Genomic DNA, 21,805 nt, shown 5'->3' with positions numbered 1-21,805 from the left:
GGCCCGTGCATGAATTGATTAGCCTAAGAAGCTCCTCTGGTTCCCTTTTAATGACCACATCAGCATTTTTTTGACCACGGGGAGGATAAATGTAGAGCTGTCAGTCACAGAAACAAGACGCCGCCCCTTTAAGAAGGGTTAGCAGTGACTCAAGCATCGCTCAGAGCAGCACTTCCCTCGGACTAGAGTGACCCTGCTGTGTCAGGGTGTCTAAGATGATAGATGACGCCTGTGAGTGTGGGTAGAAGGTTAGTTTGGATGGTCGCTATGCGGTATTTATTTGTCAGCATGACTTTTGACTTAACTACAGTTTCCTGCACACACACAAGTCAGAACTTTAATTAGCTTTGCAACTGATATTTCTCAAGGAACACACACATCAACGCTAAAATCAAGAAAGAAAACAACTTAGCAACACTGAAACCCAAAATGACCAATTAGCCCTTGGTTGGCAACTATCCTCCCACTCCGTCTATGGATATCCATCTGAACTCCTCAGGGGGGTTAGAAAAATGTCCCTCGTGTTATATCCTGCTAATGCATGACGTTGAGCGCACACATTCAGACAGCAGGATACCGACACATTGCTTACAGGCTTAAGATGCTTACACACAAGTGTGTTTTGTGTGTGTGTGCCAGAGCACACACTGCTATTTTGCTGAGATAAAACGGTGTTTAGATGTGAGCTGCGGGGTGTGCGTTAAAGTATGTCAGCAGATATGTGAATAAGAAGACATGAAGCTGGGGAGGAGACGACAGCGATCAGGCCGCGTGAAGCGGACAAAGAGCGAGACAGCCAGTCAGAAAGAAGTGGCTTAGTGTCGATATTTAGCATAGTTTTGAATTCAAACAAAAAAGGGGAACAATCTAACCAAATTAATGTCAGAGTCTCCAAGCGTCTTACCTGTTTGTTGTACTTGTTCCCAGTCTGGCACCCATACTCTGAGCACTGGTCCGATCCCAAGGACATGGCGTCTCCATTTCCGCTGCCCCCGCTACTGCTGCTGCTGGAGCCAGTGCTACCCACGCAGCCCCCACTGCCTACAAAGGTGTTGGAGGGCGGCAGCTCCTGCACTGCCTGATGCTTCTTCCCCTCAGCTGGAGGCGAGTGAGGCTGGAGGTTGACGGCTGGGAGAGGTGAGCTGGACTTGTAGTGTCTGGCCAAATCTGGGCTTGACTGGTGTCTTCTGCCCCCCCCCATCCTTGGGCTGCCCGGGTCACCGTCCACGGCGCAGTAGCGCGCTGCCAAGCGCTCACTCGCACTACTTATATCCTCCTCCTCCTCATCGTTGCCGTGGCGGCGAAGTCCGTTTACAGTGACGATGCCGCTGTAGAGCGACCTGTCTGACTTCCCACCTCCAGCTGCTACACCGCCACCGCTTCCGTTGCGCTTGTCCCGACGAAGTTTGCGTCCTCGCTCCGATCCGCCGCCACGACCGACCTGTGGTTGAGCCCCTGAAGGACTGAAGAAATCTTCCTCTGGCTCCTTTTTACCGGCCTCATAGCCATTCTTGCCTTGGGCTCCACATTGCCTGGCGGTGACTACAAGGAGGATGACCAGGATGACGGCTGCGGCTCCAGCCAGCACACCGATGGCGACGCTGAGGCGCTGTTTGCCTAACGCACGGTCACTGTCTGGGTCCCCTGCAATGTCCAGCGACAGTGGAGCTAGCAGGCTTCGGCTCACCTAGAATGAAAGAGACAAGAGACAAAAATGTTTAATCCAATCCATCAATATGTTTTCTACACTGCATATTCTGTTCAGGGTCACAAGGTTCTCGAGGCTTTTTCAAAAGACAGGTCGTCTTAAAGTTGGGGTCTAGAGCTTACACTCACTCAAGACAGATGATATCTAGGCCTGTCACGATAGTCAATAAATCGAAATAAAAACAAACTCGATCATTTTGCCTGCCTTGATATATTGACATGTGCATGCGTGTTTGTTTTCCTCTTCTCTCGCTACCAAACAGCCTAGATGACAAGAGGGTTCACTTACTGCATTTGTCTCAACACCTGGGCGCATTGGTTCTATAGTGGAATGAATGGAGTGAGTGAAACCCTCCTGTCAGTCATTCAGTCTCTTTGTCCCAGTGAGGAGAGGCGCGCTACTTGCTAGCAAGTGTAGTTCTTGGTAGTTGTGTGTGTCATGTGCTACACAATCTAATACTTTCTTTGTGCCTGTTTTGTACAAAATGTGATATGAGGTCAATTTCATTTTTCATTTTATGACATGAAAACGTTTGTGACAAGCGCAATGAAATAAATAATACAAAACGGTGCAACTTACATATCAGTGATTCTCAAAACACATTACCTCATTGTGCACGGCGTTTTGCTGCATCCAAAACATGTACTTGGACCAAACTTCGACAAAACGTTACACACTATTAAACGTATTCCACACAATGTTGCTAAAAGTCAATCAAGAAAGTGTATTTGCAAATGAGCTGACGTCTGCATTGACACACTATGTGAACTCCAGAGTATTTTAGAGTTATTTCTCCGTTTTCGTTGACAATAATGACAGTGACACTCATTCAAAATCAGAAATATTGTGATTGATTGGGATTTAAGTGCAATATTTGCAATTTTTTTTAAGTACTCTTAAACAGAGTGAGAGTCCATTTTATTTTCATTGGAGGTTTTTTTGGTCTTTTTTTTGTTTGCCTAATTATGTTTGTTTGATTTATTTTATTTAAAAGCTATTTAAAAGCAATGTTAAATATTTTTGAGAAATTAAAGTTCATTGCGATTGATACGGCGTACTAGCATTATTATGCCATATATAATTAACTGCGATTGGCTGGCAACCAGTCCAGGGTGTACCCCGCCTGTCGCCCAAAGTCAGCTGGGATAGGCTCCAGCATACCCCCATGACCCTAATGAGGAGAAGCAGCATAGAAAATGGATGGATGGATGGATATTATCATTAAATCAATGAAAATATGGTCTCAAAATGATGCTGAGAATAATATTGTTCATCGGCAATAATTTCTAGGACATCCAGTAACAATTTGTCATTGTGAAAGGCCTAAAGATATCCTTTTTATTGCAATTGACCAGTCATTATTTCACTGATAGTGAAAATAGAAATTCAAAAAATAATAAAGAGTAAATGTATTTCGACAATAATTTACACGCACGTTCACAGCTGTGAGACATTTAGAATTGTCTATTAACGTACATCATTTTAGACAAACTCTGGGCCAAAACAAAATCTGATCCAGGAGACAAATCACTCATGGGGGCGGGGGCACCCCCTAATTGAAAACGACGACACAGTAGGTGTGAGACACAAAAAGACATCAAACAGCATCTTCAGCTTAATTAAACCCATCACTGTGTTTTACTGTGGGATCATTTCCATTATTCCCAGACACATGGTGCGTCATTAAAAATATGTCGTACGATGTCGCGGATGCAGCATTTCAAGCTGCTGTTTGCAGTTTTCTGTGTCATACAGGAAATCAACGGAATTAAGCCCTTTAAAGCCAATGTTAGGAGGTAAAGGAAACTGCAGACAGCAAGGTCACAGAGTAAAATGAGATGCATTCAATATATGTGCACATACAAAAAGATAGAAAGAGAGAAAATGAGTGGATCCTCATTACAAGTCTTGTCTCTTCAGATATACACAGCTGCTATTGTGAAGGAAAGTGTGGGAGTGGATTTGTGCAGGATTTGTTATCCCTATTTATCCATGGAGATTTGGAGGGATAGTAAAAATGCATTTCTTCTGAATGATTTTTATTGTCCGAACAATGTTTTACACCCTTAATATAATTTGGGTTCATGATGGAGAAGACATCCATTTATGGACTCCACTCATATCAATGCACACTTAAATCCTGTAATATGGTCATTACAAGAAAGGGTACAAATAGAGTCATTACTGGCTATGGACTTTTGCTCCATTGATGGCATGAGGTTGTGCAGTTCTGTTTGTCTGCTCATGAATCAGTAAATACCTGATCAAGGTACTTCATAGACAACTAGAAAGGCACCCATTAGAAAGTGGAAAGATTGTGGTCTGTATATCAACACAAAGGATTCTGACAAAGAAGCGTATAAATCAAATTCTTACATGAAGACAAAACAAATTCCTCTCTGCAGTTTTATTCCAATGTGCACCGAACTGTAACGGGTTCTTGCTATGCACATATCACCTATCAATGGAATTTCATGATCATCAGCATTGTAGCTTTTCTTCTTACTAATGAACACACAAACAGCTTTAACAGAGCTGAAAACAATGCTCCTTGCACTTTCCCATTTAAGAGTGATAACCATGCTAGGAAAATCATTAAGCACAGACAACACACGCATAGAAATACAGAGACACGTTGATATACATATATATATATATATGTCCACACTTACATGAGTCCATAGTGTAAGCTGCCTGTTAGTTAGACACCTTATTATGCAGCCCTGACATGTCGTCTCAAAGCTCATACGACAATTTCTTCATTCCTGCCAAGACTGGAAATGATATACTCAAGTAATCCCTGCAACATTCTGGCGGCTTAATAATAAGACTTTGCTGGGAATGAGTTGCAGAAATAGCGAGGGTGAAGGTGAGTGGGTGTTCCAGGTTTGCAATAACCAAATAAAATGACTCTACCCTGCAATACTGATATCACTGCAGTGAATGGTGCACTGCGTAAACTTTTTTGTGTATTAGCGTCTATTTGCCTTAGTCATAAAAAGATTCACTTCTTGCAAACCGTCCGCATGCAAACTAAGAGACGCATGAAATCATGCCATAATTTCTGGCTTATGTTTCACAGTTTTTGAGTGTTGGATTTATCAATGCCATGCTCTACCCTCCCCTCAAACCCTATACTACTCTTTCTCCTCCAACAGTTCAGTCTTGAACTTCTGTTGTATGCTGCATGTGTGTATATAAAGCAGTAGAACGTGTAAGTTCTATGGTGGGAGTCCACTCAATGCCAGTGTTTGCAGGATGTCCTTCAAAGGACATCCAGCTATATAGTCTATATGTGTGCACGTTCACGTGTGTCCCTCAAAATCTATCTCAAACTCCCAAAGGACTCCTACATTCTGCTGCATGAGCTTTGTTCCAGCTGAGCTTAACGCTACCATCTATATGTTCCACTCTCCTGGGATTCATGTGCATGCCACTGCAGATGCTGCGACTGTGGCCACTTGTCCTGTGACCACACTATTGATGTAAATTTAGAACATGCCTGATCTTAGTCGTACCTTAGAGGTGTCAACAATTACAATTCATTGAACACTTAATTATCCAGGGGTGTAGAGTGTAAAACCTCTGCAGCGTTAGTGTCAAATAACGCATCTTTTAATCATATAGGCAAAAGGGAAATTTAACAGGGCAACATCTGAAAGTGAATTCTAACTAAGAAGGTGAATTAGGGCCAAACTGCTAATAAAATAATAATTTTTGAAATGTAATGTTACGCAAAAACACATGATTTCACAAAAATATATGTCTGTTCTTGGGAAACTACACACACTGAAAGGACTTATTTGGTTCAATCATCAACAATAATTGTTTTAATAAAACCAATGGAACCTTGGTTTTCATCTTTCATGTGGTCCAACAAAAAACGATACATACAGTAAGAAAATTGAAGCAATTTTTCCCCTAGCGAATAATGTAAATATAATTAATCTCTTTGAGACATTCAAAAATCTTAACAAAAATAAATTTATAGAGAATAATTCTAGTTTGACATACAGCAAACAATGTAAAATAATCATAAATGACAAATGGTTGGAACCTATTGTTGATGCAGACATCCCGTACATCCTGACGAAATCAATAATGTTTTTCACCTTTAACAAATTGCTGGCACTCACAACTTTCTTTAGCCCCATGATTTGGCAGTCACACTCAATATATAATAATTATAATAGTAAAATCAAATAATAAAAATCCACAAGCAGTGAGTCATCAACGCGTGGGGTGCTTTGCTTGGGCACTCGATTTTGTGGAAAGATACAGTATCGGGCAAACTGACTAGTTTGTTACATGCAATGTTGTACGAAAACCGTGGCAAAATTGAAACATGAAAATGAACCATGCTAAAACGGGGGTGTACAAAAACGGAGGTTTGACTGTATTTTATATAATATGATTTGTAATATGGTCTCAGATTGTTTAGTTTTGGTACATTTTAAAAATTGTTGATTTTCCTGTTACAATATCAACTTTATTCTCATAAGATTATAGTTTTTTTTTAAGTATTTTACAAAAAAAATGCTAAAAACATATTTTACTACAGTTACAGTTGCACTGAAAATATTTAATAATATATGTAATTTTATATTACATCTGTTTTCAAAATGGGCCGTTGACCGTAATATTAATTGTGTTGAATATCCAAATAATTTTTGTTTTGTTGGCTTTAGGCAAACTAGTGCATGTTTAAAAACAAGCAATGAGGGTTGAATAATTTGTAGTGCAGCTGTATTTGTTTTTCTTTTCAGTGTGGCCCTAATTCTTCTTCGTCGCTTGTTCGTTCACCAAGATACAGTAAGCCGCTGTGATGTGTCTTTGGGTGGGGAGTAGGGGTGTCACGTGATCTTGTGAAATGTGACGTGCCGTGCAACGCAGGTCTGAAAGCTGCATAAACCCATCCACAATGCAAGCCAGCCCCTGACCAGTGACAGAGCCAAGCAGGCAGAGCTTGGACACACTCTTCCATCGCCTGCCTGGAAGCATCTCGCCTTCCTGGCGAAACACGCATGGGTGTCCAAAGTGTGGCCTAGGGGTCATCTAGAGCATGGAGCATGGCTCAGTGCAGAAAGAAAATAAACAAAAGCTCAGCAAAAGTGGAGACATAGAGCAAAAAGGCATAATGTAACTAGAAAAAGATAAAATATTGATACTAATAACTAATAAAAACACAAATATATTTAAATATACTGTATATATCTATTTTCTTTTATTATTAGTGTTTCAATTATAAATACTGTATCAAAGGACAGCTGGACAGCCTTGACATAAATAGACAAAGACAAGTAGATAAGACAAAATCAGTGAGATGGCATTGTTCAACTACAAGCTGTTGCCTGTGACAAGATATATGTTACAAACACCAGTTCCTCATCTTTAAATTGAAAGATGACATATTCAAGGAAAGACTGTATTATTATGACATATTATTAATATTATTATATACTGTTATAACATTAGGAGTTTAGTTGGTCTCAAAAAATGTTGACAATTATACTGTTTAGCATGAATTTGTGGGACAATAAACATTTCAAAACGCACCTGCAGTGTTTTGTGATTCTGTTAAATGAAAAGTTTGTTTGCCCAGTCATATTTTTTCATTGTACTTTTCTTAAAATTTGTATTAAAATCTCATCTTGTCTTGTTCTCGTGGACCCAATCTCGTGCATCGTCCCATCTCGTGAGTTGGGTGTCTCATTGTGAGTTGGGTGTTTCGTGGGGAGTCTACACAGTATGAATCACATTATACACGTAATTCCTAGGTTTCCAAAGTGGGGTACGTGTACCCCCCGGGGTACACCAACTGCCTTTGGGGGTATGTGAATAAAAATTAAAAACAAGTAGTGCCTGACACTCACAATTACTAGTGCGCCTGAACGCCTCACAGCATAAGGAGAACAGAGCAGAAAGGAGACAGCGTGGAGTTGTTCATTGCTGCGTGTGCTTTGTAAGAAGAAATAAGTAAGTTTTATGATTGTTAGGTGCATTAAGAATGTTTAAGGAGTTCATTTATATTGGTATTCCAATTCCTGCATGGCGCAGCAGTGAAAACCTGTCACTCTGAGTGGGGATTGAGACTTTATCATTAGCGTTGGTTGTATGTATTTTTGTACTTTGGATGCTGTTTTATCATGATTGTTAAAATTTCCCCTTGGTATTAAATTAAAATGCAGACTTAAACCATAGCCATTGTGAACAAGTGGACAAAAAAATTGAAGCTCAAATTCATCCCATTCATACAAAAGAATGCCAACATCAGGTTGGAATAAAAGACGTGTAGGGTGATTACTTATCTATAAGTGGTCGTGAAACTTAATTAAAATGTGACCATGCAAAATACACATTGACCTGGAATTACTATAAAATTAATTAACCAATTAATTATGTTCAATATTTCAAGTTAATGAATTAAAATGTTTTTTAAGTGTGCAGGAGTAGGGGGTACATGGCTTCAGGTCAAACGCAAGTGTAACTGACCAAAGTGATATGCTAGACCAACCATCACCAAATGGCATACGGACCCAATGATGGCCCTTTACGGACCCGTGACCAATTAAAGTGAATGGGAACTACAATAATATTATATAATCATGCTCGCGGCCCGATCGCAGTGACAGTTTGCGGGCATAATTACTTCAGTTATTACAGTTACGTGAAAGCAAACACGCTGACGTCACTCAAAATGACACATCATTCGAGGGTAAGTGTCCACCCAAGTTTGATATGAGAGCCCACAAAATAACATAGCTCAGAGCCAAGTGTGAAAAATCTACGAGTCATAACACATTCATTTATAGTACAGCAACGTGCAAATGAGTGTTCACACGTGTATGGATATTGGAGCAAAACAAAACATCTTTTTTAAATGTGCAGAATGCTTCTGCTGCAGAGATCTTACTCAAAGTTAAACAAAAAGAACTGTGTGACAAAATCAGGCAAATCCCAATGTCAGCTACAACAATAACAAGAAAATGTGAAACTTCAAGAGGGTGTACTGTTGCAGCTTTTCTGTTAAAGAGACACTTATTTAATTGTTATTATTTCATTCATTTTTTCAGAAAAACCGGTGCAGTTTCATTTAATTTAAAAATAAGCCTCTTGTGTTCATCCATTCTTTGTACAGTCACAACTTTTTATTATTTATGTGAAATTTGGTCCCATTTTCTTTTAAATGCAATTTAGGTGCCAAGATAATTTTGTTGTTTTGAAACAATAGGGTGATGTGCAGGGTTTCATTACATTTCATATTCATATAAGCTAGTCTGTTTGATGTACTTTGCTGTGAAAAACGGACCTTACTCAATTTTAATTGAAGACCCCGGTGCTAGATAATGGAAGGTGTATCATGTGTCTAACCACAGTTAGATCTCCTTGCTATGACTGCTCACTACTGAAAGATACAGTAGATACAACCACTGCAAATAGTGAGGATATATGCGCCATACTGGTCATCTGCCGGATGACTTTTTAGAGACTGTCAAAAAATTTTTAAAAAAGTTATTTCTACTCCAAATTGTTGTGGCTCAATTGAAACTTCCCAAAAAAGAAAACTAAACATGTTTAACATATTACAACGCTGAAAGATGGAAGTGTTGAGTGAGTGTTTAGAGTTTTAGGTCTTTTTGCTGTTTCTGGTTGTCAGAGCAACTGGTCTTTGAAGTTGTTTAAACTGTAGTTGACATAGCTCTCCCATTCATTTTGTGGGCCATAAAATATTCACATCAAATCAACAATCTAACTGATCAGTTGTAAAGTTGAACAAGGGACTTTTTCGTCACGGCCATGCTATAGCACACCACAAAGTTACGTGCAAATCAGCCTGCTTGGTTTTGCATCATTATGATCTCTGAAATCTCTCTTTCGATTTACAAAACGGCATGTCTGATATACAAAGCGCGCTAAAGTTGTACCATGTCAACACTGACTAAAATAACTTGCTCAGCGTTGTATTACTGCTAATTAGCCGACACCGGCATTGCTAGATAAAAAAGACCAATTTTCTGTCACGAGGCTGTGGCACTGGCAGGCGTTTTTTCCTCCCTAATTACATCTGGCATCTATCCACCACTCAGTTTGACTTCATTATGAGATAGAGGTATTCTCTCGTCGCTGACTTCTACTCAATTACTCCGACAAGTTCCTCCCGGTAATCATACAAACCATGCATATTGTAATCAAAGACAACTTTCATAGCAGCTCGGCCACATTATACTATATTGTTGGTTTCAATGGCCTTGGTCATTTAGGCACATTGCCTTTAATTCCACCTGTCACCACCATTGTCACGTTGCTTACCAAATGTGACTGAGTTTCTGACTTTCTCTTCTCTGACAATGTGTTTGATACTTTCCAATCAGCATTTAGGCCCCACCACAGCACTGGGGCAACTCTGATCAAGGTGACAAATGATATCCGTCTGAACACAGATTCAGGCAAAGTCTCAGTTTTAGTTCTGCGAGACCTGAGCGCTGCTTTTGACACAGTTGACAGTTGATGTGATGTTATTACAGAGGTTAGACAACTGGGTGGGAATCTCTGGTACTGCTCTAAATTGGTTCAAGTTCTATCTGGAGGACAGGAAGTACTTTGTTGGAATTAGTAACTGTGTCTCAGACCAAATGGCTATGACTTGTGGGGTTCCCTGGGGGTCAATCGTGGGACGTCTATTGTTCAATGTTCCGTTAGGCCAGATAATACGCAGCTGCAATGCATCTTACCACAACTATGCAGCTGACACTCAGATCTACCTGTCACTGACGGCAGGTGAACAGGGTCCTGCAGATTTACTTTGTTGCTGCATCAAACAGATCGGTGTATGGATGCAAATCAACTTTCTCCAGCTAAACTCAGACAAAACTGAAATCATTGTCTGTGGCCCACAGAAACAAAGAGAAAGTGTTATTAGTCCCCTTGAGACTCATTCTCTAAAACCTAATCATCAGTTTAGAAATCAAGGGGTAGTAATGGACTCAGATCTGAACTTTTACAGCCACATTAAATCATTAACGTCAGCAGCTTTTTACCACCCAAAAACATGACAAAGTCAAGGGAGACTAATCCATGCCTTTGTCTCCAGCAGGCTAGGCTACTGTAACTACCTTCTCACCGGGCTCTCTAAACAAGCTGCAAAACAGCTGCAGTATATCCAGAATGCTGCTGCACGAGTCCTGACTAGAATCAGGAAATATGATCATATTAGTCCAGTACTCAGGCCTCTGCACTGGCTTACTGTCGCTCACAGAATAGACTTTAAAACAGTCTTGCTCGTGTGTAAGTCTTTTCATGGTCTTGCGCCAAAGTACATCTCTGACATGTTAGAGCCACGTGAACCATCTCGGGCTCTGCGAAGCTCAGGGAATGGTCTCCTGCGGGTGCCCAGAGAAAGGACTAAACACGGTGAGGTTGCATTTCAGTTTTATGCTGCCAAAATCTGCAAAGGTCTTCCAGAAGATGTGTGACAATCCTCAACTTTGGCAATGTTCAAATCCAAGTACAATTCCAACACCATATACTATACTGTATGTATCTCCAACTCACACACGTTTCTCGTCTGTTCATCCTGGGAGCGACACTTCCTCATTCTCATTACAACAATGCGAGATGCATTCAGTGACACTCCAAACACGACAAAAACAACTTTATAATCCGTGTGTGTATGTAAGTAAACAGGAAAATACAGAAAAAACATGACGTAGATATTGTTATCACTCACTTCATAAATCTTAATTCGGATGTACAATTTGCTGCATTTAATTATGGTAGAAAATAAACTGAAAATAAGTACATTTACCTTAAATTGCGTGATGTCTTTGAACGCAACCCTTCATTGCTTCTAATAATGCGGTTTAAAATGTGATTCAAATGTTCTACTACGTTTAAAGACACTACTGTTAGACAAATAGATTTTTTGACTTGTGTGGTACATTGTAGCTTGATTGACATATTCAGTTCATTTGGAGCTGTTGATACATATAAATATATATCATCCTGTCCTGTCCTTTATCTTTCTGTTCATTAAATGCAGTAAAAATGGGGATATTTCAGACATACTTGTAAATGGTGATTAATCATGATCAATTAATGAATTTCAAAACAGTGATTAATCTGATTAAAATGTTTAATCATTTGACAGCCCTAATAAATAAACTTGCCTCGCCTTGCCATTGTCATGTCGCTTACCAAATGTTCTGTTCTAATCGCCTCTAAACCCTCACTTGGTTGTTGAATTTGCCCTTGTCATTCTACTCTTGAGTGAAAGATTTATAATACTGAGGTGTTCTGGGTCGTGTCCAAACATTAAACCTTTTTTCTACTCTCTTGTTCCCTTTAAAAAAATACAACTTTTTAAACAGTGGGTTGTCTACACAAGTAGAGTTGTGACTGCCGGCTGGTGATTACACACCATGTGTTTTTCTTCTGTGAAAAAAAACCCAACCTTTAACCATAGAGGGTGCACTTTAAATAGTAATAATGAGATAACATCATTCTTTACTTTTAAATCCGATGCAATTCACCTGAGGTAATGTTTTCCTTTCACGATTCACACAAGAAGAAACACTTGAGTGGATCTCCCTGAAAAGGCTTTGAGACAAGAATGTGTACCGCTACCTTGAACTGTTGTGAGATTACAATTTTTGGATGAAAAGGTGCCATAAAACACCTTTTTCACAAAGTTTTAATGTGAAGTCTTGACATGAATTCATTTTTTGTTTTTGTTTTCATAAGTGACCCATTCTACAGCTGCAAAGAGGTCCGGTACAGGAACACCAATTTCATAATGTAAAGCGTGCATTGTTATGATTCTATAACAAACATGTATTTTCACACTGAATATCGAGAATAATCTCAATTTTAAAAAGTGAGACAACCACATTGTATCCCACCAGGCATCCTCAGATTGTTTATGACACTGTAAAGGAACCATGAAAGTTATTTTACTGTTTTTACAAAGAAAACAATGCTCAACTTTGGCAAGGCTCAAGATTTTGGCTCAAGATTGGCAAGGATGTAGATAAATTGTGTAAACGCTTAAATTATACTTTTATAGCAGCCTGTCTTCAATTATTACCTGCTTCCAATGAATACCTCTTTGCAGTTTAGGTAAATAAAGCTCTACTTAGCATTTATGGTAGATGCCTGTAAATAGCGGGTCAAAATAGCACTATGTACATAAATGCCAATCAAGTGATTGGTTTGCTTGGGTCACATAGGGATTTACATGTAATTTCTTACTATGAAGTCCAGAAAATGCAATAGGACACACCACAGCAACAAAATGCACCTGCCAGTCACATGTTCCATTACTTTTGCTCACATGACAAATTACGGGGTTTAAACAAAAGGTGCTATTTTCTAGGTTTTGCATCCGATCCCGATGTAAATACCTGGAAATAAATGCTTAAATATGCTGCTCTTGGGTCTCGTATTTGTCTTTTGATGTCAAATCCAAATGTTTTCAGTCTACAACAAAAATGTAAAAAAAATATCTCACTGTTCCAGTACTTCTGGAGGTCACTGTATATATCCCATTGTTGAGTTACATGTAATACATTTTAATACCCTTTTTAATACCTTCTCAATATTTTTTAGCTATGTTGTCAATATGCAATACAGCATATTTTTATCGCATCAAAAATTTTGATGCACAAAAGTTTTGAAATAAACACTTGGGCCAATTCAACCGAATTGAAATAGGAATGAATACTGAAAGTCAGCCAGGATAGGCTCCAGCTCACCCATGACCAATGTTCCCACTAATTTTTCAAAGGTCTAAGCATACACACAAACAATTTGAGCATCAACCTCTGTGAGCGCCATCAGACGTGCACACTTGTAGTATCACAACTGTGCATAACCTGAGAATTGAGGTAGTCCAACTTCCATTCTGTGGTATTTTGTATATAAGTGGGTTCAGAAGGTCTGCAAGACAGAGTTAAAAAAAGACATAATCTATCTTTCTTTTTTGTCCACCTCAGACAAAAACAAGCCATGGAACTATCTCATCCAATTAATGACCTGAATCCTGTGGGAAACACCTAGTTTATCATTTCATTTTCCATTTCTTTTCGTTTTTAACATTAGTTTTGTTAATTATCTATACTTTTATTTCCTTATTTCCTTTCTGTTTTGCAGCAGCCTATTCTGGCACAATTTCATTCTGGAAATTTACTTGAAAGTGATGTCACATTTGCTGTATTTGTTTACTTTTGTCTAGAACAAAAGCAACAATATGTATGTGGCTATGTAGAAAGGCGTCCGGGTACCAGATCCAGCCAATTGAGGACATCTGGTTCCGATGCTTTGGCAAAATACATTTTTAGGGAATGGCTTGTGTCTCTTTCAGAGGGACTGTTCTTTTACTTTCAAATGCCTCCAAGCTATTTTAGGTGTTTTCCGTCCACTTCACTGTACATGCACAGGTCTGACAGTTGAAGAACTTTGCTTTGGAGGGAAAAAAAACAAGAATGTTCTCCAAACAAGATCACCTCAGGGGTTAAAGCGACAATCTTTTTGCAACACATAATGTGACCACGCAGCCCCTGAGCCCATTTAATTATTCGTCAATCCAATTTATTTTATGCACACCAGAGAGAGAAATTTTAGTGGTTATTAACTGTCAGCATTTGTAGATTAACTGAGCAATTTTAAAGCATAATGGGATGGGCATTTTGTTAATATAATGAGAGCAAGGGAGAAAAACAAGGTTTGTAGCAGTAGTTGCAAAATTTTCATTTGCTCTGTAACAGTAATGTTGTTAAGTCTGGTCAATTTAATCTACAAGTTGCTTGCAGTAAAGTTCTTAGTTCCACACTAGACCACACTATTTGATAAGTGCATATGTTTTTCTCCTTATTCCACTCATTTTTCTTGTAAACATGACTTATTTAGACTTGAGCCTTGTTCTCAGGTACATTGCTTTCTGACTGAATACTAATGCACGGCATGTGCAGCTGATGCAACAGAAACACCTAAACCTCATCAATATTCAGGCCTACGAAAGCGAAGTGACCCTGCTTAAGTGCAGCTTCCATTCAAATGAACATACTTCAAGTGACTCTGGGAGGCCAAAACTGGGCCAGCCTGTCTCTCTCTGTCTGCCTCTCTAACACAATATCAGTGCTAATGCATTCTTTGTCTCTCACACAATGCACACACACACCTATTTCCCTCGGCTCTGCGTGCAATGTACCGTAAAACAAGAGCCACTTCACTCATAACTGTTATTTTAACCACACAGTCATTATCCGAAGTCATACTGGACAAAGAACACACTGCAGTGGGAACAACAAAGAAGTCAGCGCTGCCAATAACCCTCAAAAGATAAACGGGATGCTTTATCTGGGACAAATATACACACAATTAAAGTACTAAAAGGGATGAAAACTGCCAACCTAGAATGGAGAATCCATTTCTTTCATTCTATCAAGGAAATTATCGCCTTCTCACTTTAGTTTAAGCAGCCACAATCCGTTTTAATTAGTACCCCCCTCCTTTGCAATGTGATATCAGTGTGGCCATTATTTGAATGGATCAAAGAACGGAATCATCTCTGGCTATCATTACCATCTCCGCCAAACAATCTGCGCAAACCAAAACAGAACAGATCATTGCCTCTTCCAATTAAGATTATTTTCATTCACGTTCTGCACGCTTAAACTTGCTTCCCGTGCAGGTACACTAAGGAAAACAGATGTAAAGATTACCTGTGCGTCCACCAGCGAGGCATTGACCAAGCTTTCATTGATGAAGACGTGGACCAGGGCAGTGGCACAGAGTGAGGGGGTGCCACTGTCATTCACCCGGACCACCAGTCGATGCAGACCCCTGTGGCGCCGCTCCAGCGGCTCTGCCAGTGTGATCACGCCGTTAGAGTGTCCAATCTCAAAGAGTCTGAAGGGATTCCCCCCAACCAAGGTATAGTGAAGGTCCGCGTTCGGGCCTGTGTCTGAGTCTGTGGCTGTCACTGTCCTGACAATGGTGCGGGCACTGCTCGCAGGTGGAAGGAGAGTGTAGGACTCATTGGCTGGAGAAGTGATGGCGGGGGCGTTGTCGTTCTCATCGGTCACAAAGAGTGACACGGTGGCTGTGGCGGTTTTACGTGGCTCTCCTCCATCTACAGCCCTCACACGGAAGGTATAGGTGGACAGTTTTTCACGGTCAAATGACAGCGAGGAGAATATTGTGCCTGTGTTGTTTTCAATGGAGAACACCTCCTCTTGCTCTTTAGCACCACCTTCACCTACAATCTTCTCCTCTGCCTCATCATCCATCTCTACAAAGAGGCTGAGCTCCGCATTCTCACCTTCGTCAGCATCGGTCACGGTGACCATGCCAACCGGGCTGTTGGCAAGCAGGTTCTCTTTGACATAAAACGTAAACACTTCCTGGACAAACTTTGGCGCATTGTCATTGCGGTCAGTCACCTGGATAACAACAGTTGCTGAGCCTTGTAGAGGAGGGGTGCCCTTGTCCTTGGCAATAACTTTGAGTTCATACCTCTCCCTTTGCTCTCTGTCCAGTACACCAGTAGCACGGATATCTCCATTATCTGGATCTATGTAAAATGGCCCGTTAGCAGCAGGGTCCAGGGCGTATGATAACTCTGCGTTCTTGCCACTATCTGCATCTGAGGCCACCACCGTGACGACCCTCTCATTTGGGGAGTTGTTCTCGGCAAAGTGGACCTCCACGACACTTTGGGAAAAGATAGGAGGGTGGTCATTGTAATCGACCACTCGCACCATCAGGGAACTGTTGCTGGATAGACTGGGGCTGCCAGAATCTACTGCCACGATGGTGACGCTGTATTCTTTAGTGACTTCGTAGTCCAGTAAAGCCGATGTATGCAGGAAGAATTTTTTCTTGTTCCTGTGAAAAGAGTTGCAACATAGTTCCTTTTCAATCTCGAGCTGAAAGTACATTCCAATATATATTTACTACTAACATGAAGTTAGTTGTATAACTGCAGTCAATAAATCAACCTCGAGGAGCCAATATATTACAAAGCCCCTCTGAAGAGTGATAATATAGCAGAGAAAAAAATTGGACACCCCACGTATTTGTTTCTTATTCTATTCTTGAACCGCTGTATACAAAGTGGAGAAATTTGCCAAAACTTGCTCTTCTACTGTGTTGCCTGTGCCTTTTTTGAAAAATACACCACATGGTGGCTCTGTAATTGGACCCCAAAGTTTTACCCCCATAAATTGGATGGACTTGAATTTTTTACACAGCGGAATGTGCCTTACAAAACACCTACTGTAAGGATGTTCAGCTGAATCGCAATGGAATTTGGTACACACCTTTGAGGGTAGAGACAAAATTGATGGAAGAACATGGCCACTGTCAAGCAAAATGTCTTTGCGGGGGCAAGAGCTGGACTTAACAACTATCCAGTCATCCATGTTGTATGCTTATTCTTATCCTCATTAGGGTCGCAGGGGTATCCCAGCTGACTTTGGGCAAGAGGCGGGGGGACTTAGCAACTAAATGTCCATTAATCATTAAACGTTGTGTACTGATTAAAAAAACTTTGAGGATATCTATATTACATGTACTAATATAGTAGCATGTCTTACAAAGCATTTTGAGCACAAGCCATAGGGTGCGGCACCAATGTCATTCACAGAACACTTTGGGGTGTCCTGATTTTGTTCATGTGACTGAACTTATTGAGATTCTTTCTCTGACCTGTTAGCTTTCTACATTCGTCATTTCTCGGTTAAAGTTCCTATGACAGCACTCAATATAACATACTAATTAGCTAGCCATTATCTTGGCTAGCTCTGTCTCCCTCACTCTCTCTTCTTCAGAAAATAGTTTTACAACTGACTTCAAAGCACTGGCATTTGGAGTATGTGCCGTTGCAAAAATATTACTAAATAAGTGATTCTGAAAACCCTTCACTATATTGAATATTCATGAAGTAATTTTACAGATAGCGTGACATTTTATCCACTCTCCACTTTTAGTGAATGAGTGGACCACTTGAACTGAGTTGAATAAAAAACCCGCATGAAAGAACACTTGAGCTTTACTGGTTTCTCTGTGGAATGTAGACTTTTGTGAGATGTTGGCTTGAGGTTTTGGTCTTTCTTAGATAATGTGTTTTATCATTTTCACTCCCATTACTGGCTGCTTCATTACTCCATCCATTGTTTACCATGTGTATCATCCTATTAGTATCAACTAATAGGAACATATTAAACTCCATGTTAATTACCTTTTCTAGCTTACCTGTCAAATGCTTCATCTGCAGGTAAAGGTGGAAGCGCTGTTTCCCCAGCTGGCTTCAGTGTAAATGGCACATCACCAACAACAGTACAGGTCACAGCACCATTCTCTCCTTGGTCTCGGTCCGACACTTGGACCAGAGCGACTGGCGTGTCGACCAGAACGTTCTCAGGTACCAACGCAGCCCCGTCTCGCACCGGGATTCGTCCGATCTTTCGAATCTCTACAACTGGGACATTGTCGTTTTCATCACGGACTGCCAAAATGACTGTGGTTCGATCAGTGCGCGGTGGCTGGCCCCTGTCCCGAGCTGTGACAGTGAACCTCAGCTGAGCCACTTCTTCCCTGTCGATCCTGTGAAGGACGCTCAGCCATCCGGTGGCTTCGTCCAGTCGTAGGAGGCGCCTCACAGATTCCGTGGCTGCTCCGAAGACGTACTCCACCTGCCCATTCACACCGATGTCACGATCTGAAGCTCTCACCTGGAGGACCGGCGTTCCCGGAGGTGCGTTTTCTGCCATTTCCGCCTCATACGTGGACCTTTCAAACAGCGGGCTGTTGTCGTTGACATCCGTGATGGAAACACGAAGCAAAGCTTGGGAAGAGCGCGGCGGATTGCCTCTGTCTCGAACTCGCAGGATCAGTTCGTACGAGTCTTTTTTCTCACGGTCCAATGTACCTTTGACGATGAGTTGAGGCTGTTTTTCACCATCTGGTATATCTGCCACTTGGAGTTCAAACACGGTGCTCCTAGCTCCTCCCCCATTATCTCCACTCCTACCCCTCCTATCCCCAAGCCCATCTACTCTACCATTGGGGTTTCCCCCTGTTGTGCGTCGTGTTGAAGTTGACCCAGTTGCACCTTCTTGTATGAGCTCGTAACGGTCGATTCCATTTTGCCCAAAATCCCTATCTGTGGCAGTAGGCAGAAGGTAAAGGGTCCCTATTGGACGATTCTCCTCCACAGAGAGCTGGAGAACCGGTGAGGGGAAGGAAGGAGTGTTGTCATTGATGTCAGTTATGACCACACGGCCTTCAAACAAGTCCACCCAGCTCTGCAGGGGCCCAATCACCGACACCTCAAAGTCCAAGAAGCACTCGTTTTCATCAAAAATCATCTGGCACTGGGGCAGCTTCTCTCTGTCAATGCGCCTCGGGCCTGTCGTCAGCTCACCAGTCACGTTGTCAATCTTGAAGAACTCAGAGCCGCTCTCCAGGGCAAAGGTGACATCCCCGCTGCCCGTGCCTGCGGTGAGGCCCAGGTCTGCGGCCACGTTGCCTATCTTGACGTCAGGGGGGCCCTCCTCTGCCACCCGGTACCGAAGAGCAGAGTGTGCACCTGGTAGCTGAGTCAGCAGCTGCAGCAGCATCAAGACTGCTTGCGCTGAAGAGTGCACTGCACCAAGCCTCTGCATGGCTGTCTACTGCGCTCTTTGCCTCTTTCTTTCTTCTTCAGACTTAAGTGGTGTGGGGCACCCCACTGTATGGGTTCTTGCTGTATCCCGTCCCTCTTCTGACTGCTGACTTTTATTCTCCCGTCTCTTCAACTTATATTGCAACTCTTCTTACCGGGCTCTTCAACACTGGATATGTTTGTATGAGGACAAAAGATCCAGCATGCTGCAAATAAAACAAGAAAAAAAAAGAATCAGCTTTTGATTAACTGACGCCACCACTTACTGTCGTGCCGTTATAACGGAACGTGACTGGGATACTTTCTTCCATTACAGTCACATATGGGACATCAGCTTTTTCTCGCGTTTTCCCACTTAAGTAAAACTGCAATGCAGCACCTCCAGTCTACACAAAAGAGAGGAGCTGCACTGCTCTCATGGACACCGATTACAACAACAGCGACGCAAATGTAAAATGACTTATGTTAAACAACTATTTCCTTGTAGATTTCTATCTTACCTTAAGAGCCGGCTGCTTGCTTTCCCCGCAGTGGCGGAGCAACGTGCCAAGCCATCGGATTCTTGCAACTTGGAAGGAGACGCGTGTGCTTCTCACGGCCACTTTATTCAATGATGACGATAAAAAAAATAAAGTAAGTAAGCGGGGATCTTAATTTAGCACCTTTCTTGGTGAGCTAAAGCGGGAGATCCCGGAACGGGCATCAATTACGCGTTAATCCTCGCCAGCTCCTGCTCGGGATGTCGGTAATGGACCGAGTGAAGATGCGTCTTTTTTTTGTTGCAAGAGTCCCGCATTCTCTCTCTCCCTCTCTCTCTATCACTCTCTCTCGACTTGCACCTCCTCTTCCTCCTCTTCTCTCTTTGCTTTTTTTCCCCTCTCACCTGCACTGCTCGGGACTGCTGCTGTAGATGCTGCAATCTCTCTCTCTACTGCAACATTCTGCCCTAACTCGCTCACTGGGCTGGAACAGGAGAGGCGGTAGAGGCGGTGTTGGGTCGTTGTGTGTGTTTGTAGGTTGCAGAGGACAGACCTTAACACCCCTTCACCTCTCTCTCTCTCTCCATCCCTCCCTGCATGCTGTCATATAGTTAGATTAAATGGCTTGTTGTCCCGGCTGCTTAAACATCCATGCATGCTGGCTACACATCTTTACGCTCATATTCATGAAATAAAAGGAGAGTGATGCAGCTTTGTCAGCCCATTGCAGACCAAGTCATATTTCTGCTGGTGCAGCTATTTTGGTGCGGGTTGGGGGGCACACAACAGCAGGGCTTCATTCATTCTTTTAGTGAAAGAGGCGTTCATTGGCACAAATCCTAGTGGGAAATCATAATAGTGGTGGCATGCTGCAGTAATTTATACTAGGCTTAAGGCTGCAGTAGCAAATGGTAGCGCTATAGACAATGCACAACAACACAATGCTAAAGCCATACAGTGGCTACAGGAAGTGAACACTCCAGATTGTTCTGTTGTAAAAACATGGCGATTCAATTGAAAAAGAAAGAAAGTTGACCAAAATCTGCACTGCAAAGCGGGTCAAACATGGATTTTTCAGATAGGAAATAATGGACTTGAAATAATGATCAATCTGTCACCTTCATAAAAAGTATATTATTATTATTATTATTATTATTATTATTATTATTATTATTATTATTATTATTATTATCAACTTTACAGGGAATGTAATGTAACATTGTAACAATGTAACCTATTAAACTGTGGGACACTTTTTTTGGACTCAAACTTAAAAATGACTCAATATAAATCAAAATAAAGACTGGTAGTCACAGTACATTAGAACATTTACACATCCATGCTACTGGGGAGTTTCTAAATGAAGTTGAAACACACAAAAAGTTTGGATTACATTTTCATCTAAAAAAGTAGGAATTTATATTGAAAATCCCCTTTATAATTACAGTATCCCACAAACGTGAGTACACCGCTCACATTTCAGTATTTTATTACAATATTTTATTATTATAGGTTACTGTATATATTCTCAAAGGACAATGCTATAAAAATGAAAGTTGGATATACTTTAGAGTAGAGATGTTCCGATCCAGCACAGCATCCATCATTGTCCATGAAAGGAAGAGCAGACTTAAAAGTACATCAAGTTATAACGACTTAAGTTAAGGTCAACATTTTTTTTTGTATTTCTGAGGGAGACGTGAGCGTGAAGAGCTATGTGCGATTAAAGTTTAAATAGAAAGCAACAGCAGCAGTATTGCATAATGTGAGTCATGTTGTGGCCAATTTAATTTCTTCCTTCAGGGGAGCAGACTATTTGCGATACCATTTGAACATGGTGTTTCAAATATCCATATGAAGCAAAATGCATGCATACAAATGTATTATATGTAACAAGAAAAGTTGGTATCGGTATATTGTATTGGCCGATATCTAATATTGCATATTGGTATCAGT

The 21,805-nt window shown here is 41.1% G+C and overlaps 1 protein-coding gene across 1 annotated transcript in view; it reads right to left on the bottom strand.

Annotated features, from left to right (window-relative positions):
* Positions 1-20,371, bottom strand: part of pcdh7a (protocadherin 7a) — a 76,647-nt gene extending 56,276 nt beyond the window's left edge. The window contains exons 1-4 of the mRNA XM_054778649.1: positions 19,871-20,371; positions 17,960-19,576; positions 15,427-16,591; positions 905-1,687 (exon numbers count right to left, since the gene is read on the bottom strand). Coding sequence (XP_054634624.1) covers positions 905-1,687; positions 15,427-16,591; positions 17,960-19,371 — 3,360 coding nt within the window. The 5' untranslated portion in view covers positions 19,372-19,576; positions 19,871-20,371. The remainder of the gene's footprint in view (positions 1-904; positions 1,688-15,426; positions 16,592-17,959; positions 19,577-19,870) is intronic.
* Positions 20,372-21,805: the final 1,434 nt, after the last annotated feature.

This window comes from Dunckerocampus dactyliophorus, chromosome 6, assembly GCF_027744805.1.
Source record: "Dunckerocampus dactyliophorus isolate RoL2022-P2 chromosome 6, RoL_Ddac_1.1, whole genome shotgun sequence".
NCBI classification, from domain to species: domain Eukaryota; kingdom Metazoa; phylum Chordata; class Actinopteri; order Syngnathiformes; family Syngnathidae; genus Dunckerocampus; species Dunckerocampus dactyliophorus.
This window is presented reverse-complemented; position numbering and strand designations above follow the sequence as displayed.